The 12,464-nt window shown below is 44.6% G+C and overlaps 1 protein-coding gene across 2 annotated transcripts in view; it reads left to right on the forward strand.

Moving 5' to 3' along the window:
- The window catches only part of LOC311241026 (ubinuclein-2-like), a 55,254-nt gene that overhangs the window by 19,035 nt on the left and 23,755 nt on the right, over window positions 1-12,464 (forward strand). For both annotated transcript variants that reach the window (XM_084329690.1, XM_084329691.1), the window contains exons 6-8: window positions 3,737-3,852; window positions 9,338-9,920; window positions 12,298-12,368. In XM_084329690.1, the coding sequence (XP_084185816.1) occupies window positions 3,737-3,852; window positions 9,338-9,920; window positions 12,298-12,368 (770 nt within the window). The remainder of the gene's footprint in view (window positions 1-3,736; window positions 3,853-9,337; window positions 9,921-12,297; window positions 12,369-12,464) is intronic.

Below are 12,464 nucleotides of genomic sequence, written 5' to 3' on the forward strand. Positions count from 1 at the left end.
AATCTTACTTCATTGATCTTAAACATTCTTGATTTGGGGGATTGGTAGTTCCCACGAAATCTGAAGTTGTTCAAACGACAACAGCGATCAGCTGCGTCACAGTCACGAAAGGGGCTACTTAATTCATTAATACAATCCACTTTATTTATAAAGCACATTTAAAAACAACAAAGTTTACCAAAGTGCTGTACAAGTCCCACAACATAAGATTAAAAAAAAGAAATATTTTTTTTTATTCGAAGCTTCGAATTAAAATCGAAGCTCGGCCCCGAAGCTTCGATTGCCAAAAAATAATTCGAAGGTCAGCCCTAGTGTGCTGTGTGCATTTGATGGTTGTTGTATAGTGTTTATTGTTCGTTGAGCAGCCTGATGGCCTGGGGATAGAAGCTTCTTCTGCGTCTTTCTGTGCTTTCCTTGAGACTCCGGTATCGCTTGCCTGACCGCAGCAGTTCAAAGAGGCAGTTGTTCGGGTAGCTGGAGTCCTTGATGATTCTCTTAGCCTTACCCCTGTACCGCTTGTTGTAAATGTTCTGGAGGGTGGGGAGCCCCCCCCCCCAATTGTGCGTTCGGCTGAACGTGTCACTCTTTGTAGTCTGCTTCGGTCTTGTGCAGTGCTATTCCCAAACCAGGAGGTGATGTTGCCAGTCAGGATGCTCTCTATTGTACATGAGTAGAAGTTCTTAAGGATCTTCTGACTGACTTGGAACTTCCTTAGGCGCCTGAGGAAGTAGAGGCGTTGTCGTGCCTTCTTCACAACACTGTCAATGTGTGTGGTCCATGTCAAGTCCTCGGATATGTGGGCTCCGAGGTACTTAAAACTGTTCACTCTCTCAACCGGTGCCCCGTCGATGCTGAGGGGGCTGTAGTCCTTGACCTCCTAAAGTCCACAATCATCTCCTTTGTTTTGCTGACGTTCAGGGAGAGGCTGTTCTCCTGGCACCATCCCGCCAGGACCTTGACCTCTTCCAGGTAGGCCCTCTCGTCGTTTGCAGAGATCAGGCCCACCACTACTGTGTCGTCAGCAAATTTGATGATTGTGTTGTTACTCCGCTGAGCCACACAGTCGTGTGTGTACAGGGAGTAGAGGAGGGGACTCAGAACACAGCCCTGGGGGGCCCCTATGTTGAGGGTGATGGATGAGGAGGTGCAGTTGCCTGCTCTCACCACCTGGGGTCTGCCCGTCAGGAAGTCCAAGACCCACTGGCAGAGTCATAGTTCAAGCCCAGGTCCCTGAGCTTGGCTATGAGTTTGGAGGGGACTATGGTATTGAATGCCGAGCTGTAGTCGGTTCAAATGTGAACGGTACCCATCCCTAGTAATCAATAATCAGAAATTACATTGAAATCTCATCTGATACCACCTGGAGAGCTCGTTTCAGAGTATGGTGCTGAGTACCAAGTATCTCATGATGCAGCAGTTAAAGGTGTTGATACCATTCAGCACCACATATCTGTGTGAAGCTGGCTTTCCATCCATGACAGCTCTGAAAACAAAATATAGGGCCAAGTTGAGCCTTGAGGATGACATGCGTGTTGCCTTGTCAAAGATCTCCCCACGTATTGACCGTATTATTAGCCAGCAGCAGCAGACCTCGCATTGAGCTAGAAATGTCCACTGAGTGAACGAGTGCTTATTTTCTGTATTTATTTAGATTTTTTGAGAAATGGTAACTTGGTGATCCTTTTCTGTGAAATGGTCACACTTATACAAATATGCTATTTTTATGGAGTACAGTGCAGCTGCAACAGATAGCACTTTAGTGATCTTTTTCTGTATTTAAAAAAAAAATACATGATTTTCAGTTTGAGAAATGGTCACACTTATCCAAATATGCATTTTTTATGGAAAAGAGTGCAGCTGCAACAGATAGCACTTTAGTGATAATTTTCTGTAATTTTATTTAAAGAAATATGTTATTTGATTTACTACTACAAGCAGTGTAACGTCAACAGTACTAAGCCATTTAGACCTGAAACACCTGTTAATAATGCATTATATAGCCTGCATATACACACAAATGTGTTTCCCGGTTTCTTAAATGAACATTATTTTGAAAGCAAGCACTTTTGTCATCATTGTAGCAAAAAAGACAGGACCGGAAAAGTCTTTATCGTATGTAGGGGTGCCTTGGAATATTTTATTGAACACAGGGGTGCCTTGGCAGCAGAAAGGTTGAGAACCCCTGCGCTACACCCTCCCAGCTTGCTGAAGAGACAACAATGAGCATGCCGTGAAGACCCACCCTACTCTGCCTCTGATTCGCAGACTGTGGGTGGCGGAATGTGATTGGACCAAAGCAGAGTTGACAGACACACACAGTGCACACACAGTACAGACTCTAGAGTGCAGTCGGACATGCAAAGACGCTGCTTGCAGTAGAGAGAGCGGAGAATTTTGACTCGTTGCGTTTGTGGCGATGTCTCACAGATAATACAGATAATACATATGAAAAGTATAATTTGATCTGGACCAGAGTCCGGACTTTGAGAAGGCCTGTGTTAGACCTACAGTATAATACTGCCAGCTGCTATAACAATACCAAAAACTTGTATTTGTTAGTTAAGTTTAGATCTGTATTTCTTATTTCTTATTGTTTTGTTATTATTAGTATTGTTGTTACTGTTGATGTTGATATTGTGTTGTTGGTTATTGTTGTTGAAAATGTAAAATAAAAACAAACGAACAAAACCAAAAACGATCGGTATCGGCCGATATGGCTCATAGACGATCTGTGATCGTTATCGGTGGCAAAAGAACGTGATCGTAATACACCCTCATGCAAACAGTTGACCTCCATGCCAAATTTTTTAATTAAAAACGAAGGTTCGAACGTTCGTTCGAAAAACCCTGACGAAGTTTGAATCCCAAAAACAGGCTTCGGGGACAGCCTTAGCTAACAGCAATACACTCTATTGCTCTAGGGCCAACATTTCAGATCACAATATCTTTCTCAGTTTTGACAGTATTTTGTTTCAGTCCAAATTACATGTGTATTGAATTGGAATACTTACTGTCATGGTGCAATTTTCTTTTACTTTTTAATTCTGCTGCAAAATTGTAATTAATATGTAATCCAAAATATAGTGTATATATTTCTTAACAATAATGTATATATCTTCTATTAGGTTTATTTTTCACCCATCAGTTATATAGACCTCTCACTTGTGAGTGACATATTTTCTGGCTGCTCCCAAGTCTCTAGTCTTTGCTGCAGCAATAGGAGATTGAATGGACTATAATAGATTGTAGCTTTGTCTATGGTTCATGCAGCTGTGGTCCCATCAACAAAGCCTCCTGATATACATTTCTCTCTGATAAGGCAGGGGATCTTTTTTAAGCGTCAGTGCATTCTCTGCAACATCCGGTCATTTAGTGATGGCAATTTGGCTTTTAGAAATGAGAACATTAACAAAACCTAAAATCCTTTGGTGAAATGCAATTTTCCCCACATGCAGCATCAAGGACAACATTAGTGGTAAACGGGAAAGGAAAAGACACAGACAGGGGAGAGATGCACTGGGGCTATGGTGCCGTGAACAGGTCTATTGGAGAGTCTTTAACTCACCATCCCTCTGCTAAACCCACACCGCTGGAGATGTTGCCAGCGACTCCTCTAACAGTCAGGCAGGGGAACCCCTGAGCACATTGGATTTCTAGCAAGAAAATGCTTTACTTCACTGTAATTAATCGCACTGTGTAACTAAATCCCATTTTATGACGTCCACTGTATGTGTAGATTAAGGCGAAAGACGGCGAGGAGCGGGTGATAAAGAAACGTAAGAAGAAAGAGGGCGGCAACATTGGATTGAACATGGAGCAGAATAAGCCGAAGAGGATCAGGGTGCAGAAAGGGTGAGATTTAACCTCTTAACATGCAACGGAGGAACAGATGAAAGTCACAGCACTTTGCAAGCGTCTAGCGGCTTGGGGCTGCATTTTCTGCAGAACATATAAATTACAGAATTAAAGATGTATTTGTTGCCGTTCGAACGCCACCTCACTCAACCAAATCCGTGCCTCGGTTTTCGAGTTATGTCAGGCGAGCAACTTTTTACGAGCAAGCGGCAGATGACCCCCCCGGCGCTCCAGAACTGCCAATCATCCGCAGATTGGATGGAAATGATGGATCAGCGTTGTAGCCAATGAGTGTAGCTTTCCAATGATACCCCACGTGGGGGGGGGGTGCGAATAAGGGATCTTGGTGAAAGTTGATGAGCGAAAACCAGAAGTCAATCAGACTTCGAATGAATAGCCGTGGATGAGGAAATGGAATTCTGGAGAGCTTTTTTTTTTCCGCACATAGTGTACCCGGATCTCTCTCAAAGAGTTTTTTTTTGCAACTGCTACAGAAAAATGTGAGTACACAAGTTCAAGTTCAACTCAAGTTCAGACCTATGTTACTCTATTTCATTAGCACTAAAAGTAATTTTCCTTTTTTGCATTAGTAACTTCAGAATGTTATCTTTCAAAAGAGACCAGGCTTATGCATGTGCTATAAGCATAAAGTATAAAGATAAGCTTTGCAAAAAAAGCATGTAGTACTCAAGTTCAAGTAAAAAAAGAAATTGCCACTTTTCTGGGTGCGTGTTAACACATTCATGGCCATTGGGGCCCGTCTAATCCCACTCTATGAGGCCAGCTTTTCATTACAAGGTTTCAATGTGCGTGAGGTTGTTTGTAGAGCTAAATCTATATTTTATATTATTGCTGTGTCCATTGTCAATTGACAGTATAAACCTTCCCTTCAATATGCCATAAAGAAATAATTTTTTCATCAATACGTTCCCATTTTATTAGGGATGCACCGAATGGGAAATTCTTGGCCGAAACCGATACCGAAAATAGGAAACAGTTGGCCGAAAATCGAATGCCGAAAGGCCGAAAACGATTAATATAAATATATATATAATGTTTTTTTTTCTTTTTCAGCTACCTGATTATGGCTAAACTTAACTTATAATATAAATAATATTAATAATCACTATTATGGGCCCATAAAACATTTATTCAGCACTTTTGAATGCATACATTAAAGGGCAACTATCTTATAAATGGCCTTTTTGAGTGTTTCCTAGCTATGTGAACTTATATTAATATGATCTATGTCTCTAATTCTCATATTGGCGCATTCTTCCAATTCTCCTCTCACAATATTCACCCTCACTGAACTGAGTCATTTGAAAATGTGCTGATTTGTGATGTCAGAAAGACACTGCTGCATGTTAATGTTGAGATACAAGATGAGCTGCACACAGTGGCTGGAGCTCAGCCTCAAAACGGCTTGAGATCTTGAGGTAGAAAAATGCTGTTTTTGAGGACTTGATTAGAAATACAAAACAATGAATAAAAAAAATATATATATATTACAGAGGTGTTCCATAGACTCACAGGAATTGTGTAAAAGTGCCCAAATAGTGAAAGAAATAGTAAAATAGTTCCCCTTTAATTCCAGACTGACTGCTGAAAGATTGTACAATTTAAACATTTTCTCTTTGCATACAACAAAATGTGCATTAAAGTCAAGTGCATTTTCTTTTCTCTGTAGGATAACTACAACAAAGTGCATTCAGAACAAAGCCAAGGTGCTTTAAAACTGCATAACGATCTGCATAAAGACACACACACAGGACTGTTGTATTTACTACATCTCCTGTGACTCTTAGCGGGGGATGACGTAGCTTACGAGAGACTGGTCAAAGAGGAATGGAAGCGTTAGCTAGCTTAACGCTAACGTTAGTTCAAAAGGTTTTAACCGCGACGGGCATATAGTAATGGCGAGGATATAAAGCATGTTAAAGACGCATTTATTGGATGCATTGCTTGCGGAGTTTACATAGAAACAGCGCGACTCCCAAGAGGAGTTAGTTATCGCAGGCTGCAGAACGCAGGAAGCGCTGCCAAGCTGATCACGTTACACGTTGCACGTTTTGATTACGTCAGCACAACAACACTCTAGGTTACGAACGTTACGTAACCCTGTTCTTTGACATTCTGTGATATATTTTTTTAACCATTTTCGGCAGATAATTTTCGGTGCATCCCTACATTTTATAGCGTCGTGAATATGAACTATATACCGCAATGTTCTAGGGTAATTCCTGCAAAGTTAGTTATAGGGCGCTAAGCTAATAACGTTAAATCGATTGGCGTTTCGGCCCTACACAAGCTAGAGTTAAAAATCTAAATGCATATGATCGGTATCCTGGTCCACCATGAATGCATGAAAGGGGGGGGGGGGGGGCACGGGGGAAGTCGTTTCTGATTATTGATTACCAATAACGGCATTCGTTATTGCAACATCATACGTTGACCGGGTGGATGGCTATGAGAACAAGGCCCGATCAAGCTGAAATTGACATCAAGTCGATCTTACCTGTGGCCGGTTGGATTCCAAAAAGAATTCCCAGTTATTGATCGCCATCTGGTAGATCGATATGTCCATTGGCTGATGCTATATTCCTTTACTGCATACTGAATTCGGCGTCGCAATAAATATTCCAGGCGATCGGTTGAAGCCCTTGTTTCAGGCTAACCGAAAAGCTAACCCGGAGTGAAAAAAAGGTGACACCCCGTCTGCAACAAGGATTACTGCATTCTTGAGACAGCGCCACTACCAGGATCTGGCCGGTACTGCACTTTCCGAGTCCCAATAGGCATTTTCTAGCCAACATACAGTTCCGTGACATTGAGTAGGATATTAAAATGGAATAAAAGCAAAAACGAGTTTAACACGTGTATATATACGTGGTTGGCCTCCAACGGTCGGATCCCAATAACGTATATATACGTGGTTGGCCACGAAACGGTTAAGAGGTTAACTCCTCTACCAGGTTATAATGGAGCCACCTCAAACCCTGCCCTCTTTTCTCCATCCTCCAATCACAACTGTCACTTTCCTCAGAGCGGAGTTTGAGATTCATAGTAGTAGTTGAAGTTACTCTGCAGTGTTTCTGACTGGTTGTTAACCCTCACACTTTTGTTACTCACCCATTCGCGGGTCTGGTGGACAACATTATTGGGATTTTAACGATTTTAACGGAATGGTATAACAATTCATATAAAACACTTTTTATCTTAATTACAAGCAATCTAGACTGCTTATGTGGTTAATATTTGCCATTTACCTCTCTGCTAGATCACATTTATCAATAAAAGTTTTTTATCTTTTTTTATCCACTTTTTCTCCCCATTTTCAATTTTTCTCCCATCCCAATTTCGTGTATCCAATTCTTCCCTCCCCTGTCTTGATCGTTGCTAGACTATGCCTCCCACAGGTCGGTTGTAGTGAGGACGGAAGCCTTGCATCACGTGTCCCCTTCGGTACACGAGGAGGCAGCCTGTCGTATCTTTTCGCCGCAGCAGTTCGAACTCTGTGGCGAGGAGTAACGCATGGGAGGCTCACGCTGCCCCGTCACTTCCTGCTTCCGTCGTACCGGCGTCACCAAACCGACCTGTAGGAGTCGCTGTCCACAACGTCAAATCCCCACCCAGCGGCTTTCCCACCCTCTAACACTTGCCAATTGTGTTAGTATGAACGACCGGCCAGCCGGTAGCAATGCCGAGAGCTGGGTTCGAACCCAGCGTCTCCTGCGTTAGAGGCGAGCGCCTTGCCCACTGCGCCAATCAGCCGCCCAAAGTGTTATGTTTTTGTGATGAAATGTTATGTCTGTAAAAAAGAAAAATAATCCATCTCAAGACATGAATGGAATAATTCATGTTAACACATTCCCTGCCACGCTTCTATCCATCAATGTATGATCACTGCCACCAGTCTAAGCCTATGGAGATGTTTACCTTCTTTGCAGGGCTATAACTTTTTAAATTGTATTTCTAAATTGACATTACTATGGCCCATTCAACACGATTATCTATCGTTCAGGATGTAGGAACGTTATACTTTTTCATTCATAGATTCAAACGAAAATACGTCTAGAATATAAATATGTTTTTATCGTTTTCTGCAGTAATTCCTAGAACGTGAGTTATAGTCATACACGCATATATAGATTATCAACTGCCGTTTGTTGGCGATACACGCTATATTAAAAATGTCAACTGTACATGATCCTAAACGTTATGACTTATCATGCGCGGATGAACGGGGGGGGGGGGGGGGTCGTTTATAATTCCGTGATCGTCAGTAAATGCTTTATGTAGTATGGGTGATATATTGATCAGAGCAGTTTGCATTAATAATAATAAACACTCACGCTGAAAATGAAGTCAGCGTCCTCTTACCGTTCGCCGATGAGACTGGAGGAAAAAGATCCCACTTATTTGACGGCGATCTCCTAAATCCATTTCCGGTTTGTATAATCATAATAAACGCCTAAATCATATCGATTATTGCATTATGGCAGCGATCGCTACACACGGACGTGTGTCTAGAGTCTTGTAACAATATGTGAGTGCCGGACGCATTTGCCAGGTACACAGAGATCTCCAGAGATCCATTTCCGGTTGTAACTCGCCGATCATCCACCAGGCGGCAGTATTGAAGCGTTGCAGAGTTGTGCAAGCTCCCACTGCATCAGACCAGGCTCCGTGAGGGAATTATGAATAACTTGGCGAACAAATTAAATATGATCTCAATAACGTCGTACGCCGTGGAATGGCAGAATTTGCATGAACTTGAAACACGTCGTACAACGGTATTGGCGCAGGATGTGTTAACCTTGAAAAATATAAATTAAACAAGGTGGAGGCAGACAGTGAAGGTACAAAGTTCATTTCTACCATATTGACTTGTTTTCACCTACATTTGACACACTTTTGGGTCCAGACCCGTATGTATGTAATTCACAGAAAATGAGCCACTGATTCCCAGTGCTAAACCTTCAGTATCTTCAGTATCACTTTCACTGATCATTATAGACTCTAGAGACCATCAGGTTGGGCTCATTGGACAAAAATGATTGAGATATATAATTCATTTTCTATAATTTGAGATCTAACATGGTTCTATGTGTCAGTAAATCAAGTTTCCTTGCTTTGATTTCTGACATGGCACAGTGGCACACATGGCTCTTGGTATCATTTTAATATTTGGGGAAATTCTCTGATACCTTGTTTTAGTATCAGCTGGCATCCGTAACAGTCCAACTGTTCAGGCCATTTGTGGTAGTAGGATTGGGGGGGGGGGGGGGGACTGTAAATATCACACGGAGAACGCTGTTAATGACTCACCTTGGAAAATTCCATTTGTGGTGGGTCTGTCTCTATTGTGGCGAGGCACCGCAAATAAATCTCTGTTTGGGGGAAACACTCGTTGTGTACCATGCTTGGGGAAACACTTGTTTGATGTCTCTTAACGCGCCTCCTCCTGTGTCTCTGACAGAGTTTCATCCCTGAACATCCACCGCCCGGAGAAGAAGAAGAGGAAGAAGCTGATGAAGGACTCCCTGCACCTGGCCAACATGCTGCGCCGCTTCAACCGGGAAAAGGACGAGATGCGCAAGAAGAATCCCAGCACCGCCATCCTGCCGCGGCCAGCAGTCCTGCCGCGGCCAGCAGTCCTGCCGCGGCCCGCCGTCCTGCCGCGGCCAGCCGTCCTGCCGCGGCCAGCCATCGCTGCCGCCGTTAAAGTGCCCAACGCCAACAACGCTCTCCTCAACGGCCCCAAGGCCGCCAGCAGCAACGACTACAACATGGGCGACCTCACCGCCGACCCCGCCATGATGTCACTGCTGGGCTCGGTCAACAACAACGATGTGTTGCAGGACATGATGGGTGACCTGGACTTCTCGCTGCTGGACTCTCCGCAGCCCTCCAGCCCGGCGCAGGGGGAGAATGGCTCCATGGCGCTGGGGCACAAGGCGGGCAGTGGGCGGGTGACCCAGGAGGGGGGCGTCCTGAGTCCTCCTCCCCTGCCCAGCGGACTTGCAGTCTCGCTCACTAAGCGCATTGAGGACCTACGAGCGGTAAGGGGCTCGCCTCTTGTGCAGATCGTGACGAATTGGACCCATCTCGAGCTCCGCCCTCTCTTTTCGATCCTCCAATCATGACTGTTGTCAAGGAAAGCGACAATTGTGATTGGGCACGGTTTGAGATGGTTCAATTGGATGTCTATTAAAAGACGCATTTTGCCAGTTTTTAAACCATAACCCTATTGTTCTGTTGTGAGGAGGACATGTGATAATTGGACATGTAACAATATGTTCTGCGTCTTGTGAGCTCTGATGCTATTTACTTAACAATTTTCAACTGTAGTAGACAAGGAAGGTTGAGGACTCCTCCACATGTTATCACAACATAACGACAGGGTTGAGGTTAAATGTCAGCATCAAGTAAACAAATTACAGAGATGGCCAGTTAAGCCTGCAGCATCCGAGTGCTACTATCGTTAGCTCTCAGAATGGGAGCCAGAAGCCTGCAGCATCCTAGTACTACTAACGTTGGCTCTCAGAATGGGAGCCAGAAGCCTGCAGCATCCTAGTACTACTAACGTTAGTATTGTGTATTCAAAAACGCACCGGACTGCGACGTAACGTTTTACCGTTTATTTGCTTGCTCCACCAGTGCACAACAACACACACTCTCGTTACCACACCGCTTTACGGTATTTTCACAGCACTGTCGCAACATTACCGTAAAGCGTGAACACTGTTGTGATCCATCCACATACACAACAGTTAGCTCTCAGAATAGCCAGTTAGCCTGCAGCACCAGCAACGGTAAGCGTGTCTCATTTAATTTCCTCCTCCTCCTCCTCCTCCTCCTCCTCCTCCTCCTCCTCCTGTGTGTAGACAACCAGCTCATGCGTGGCTCGCTCCACTAGTGAGGACTGGTCTCGCCCTCTGCTGGCGCGTGTGTGCACTACAACCAACCACGTCAAAACTCCGTTTCAGTGTGATATAAACTGAAACGCATCTGTGATTTTGACAGTATTGATTTTCAATACCGTCGGGATTTCTAAATACCCTGGTATACCGTAATACCGTCATACCGCCCAAGCCTAGTGTAGAGTAGACTACCACATGCTGCCCTACTGTCGGTCGGTCTGGGGAGGGTGTAGAGTAGACTACCACATGCTGCCCTACTGTCGGTCGGTCTGGGGAGGGTGTAGAGTAGACTACCACATGCTGCCCTACTGTCGGTCTGGGGAGGGTGTAGAGTAGACTACCACATGCTGCCCTACTGTCGGTCTGGGGAGGGTGTAGAGTAGACTACCACATGCCTCCTCTGATACACGTGGACGTCGCCAGCCGCTTCTTTTCACCCGACGCTGAGGAGTTTCACTGGGAGAACGTAACGCGTGCAGATCCACTCCCTGCCGAACAGGCGCCCCCAACCAACCAGTAGGGAGTCGCTTTTGCAACGACCAGGACTCTCACCCGCGACCACCGCCAATTGTGTTCGTAGGGACGACTGACCGAGCCGGAGGTACCGCTGACACCGGGCATTGAACCCGGGTCTCTGCGGTGGTAGGCAGGTGAATGCTTGGAGCTCTACACTACCCAGAAACCCCGTTGTCAAGAGATTATGATATGGTGTAAAATCATTCTTGGCAGGAGTGTCTACTTTTGGATTTCATCAAATCCTTCCGTGTTTTATCCATTTATTCTTTTTCACTGTTGGTCATGATTCTGACTGCTCCTCCCAGGAATGGAGAGAGGACCAACACAGACATTATTTCAGGGCAGCGACGACGAGGAATGAGAATTAGATGTTGCTGTGGCAACAGGGGGGGGGGCTGACAAGGGACACCTGTTTCCCAGAGGGCAGTGGTTCTCAACCTGGAGGTCGGGTCGTTGGAGGATATAGGCTACAAATACCTTTTCATGTTTATAATCGTTATGGATGCTTTTTTCTTGTGAAGTAATTAATATTTGAAGTCTAAAGAACCTCCTTTGATTATTAATCATGTTAAATATCCTGAAAAGGGACATTTCTTATTCTTATTTGTCTCGAAGTTCACCACTATGACTATGTAGGGGGGGGGGGGGGGGGGGGTCAAGAACAGACATTCGAGAAATACAAACAACCCAGAACGATCTTCCCCCCCTAGTGCACGTGATAATAGCTCCTGCCAGACCGTCTCTCTCCTGTCCTGACGGCACTAAACAGTGATAATAGCTCCTGCCAGACCGTCTCTCTCCTGTCCTGACGGCACTAAACAGTGATAATAGCTCCTGCCAGACCGTCTCTCTCCTGTCCTGACGGCACTAAACAGTGATAATAGCTCCTGCCAGACCGGCTCTCCTGTCCTGAGTCCTGACGGCACTAAACAGTGACACGGGTGGGGGTTGTTATGACTTGAATGGTCCAGGGTTATCTAACTGTTGTCTTCTCCAACAGGCATCTCGGCAATTTGACGAAGAGGGCAGGAAAAAGTTCTTCACGTTGGACATGAACAACATCCTACTGGAGTGAGTCTAAATAACATGAACAACATCCTACTGGAGTGAGTCTAAATAACATGAACATCCTACTGGAGTGAATCTGAATAACATGAACAACATCCT

This window comes from Notolepis coatsorum (genome assembly GCF_963971535.1).
Source record: "Notolepis coatsorum genome assembly, chromosome: 14".
Classification (NCBI taxonomy): Eukaryota; Metazoa; Chordata; class Actinopteri; order Aulopiformes; family Paralepididae; genus Notolepis; species Notolepis coatsorum.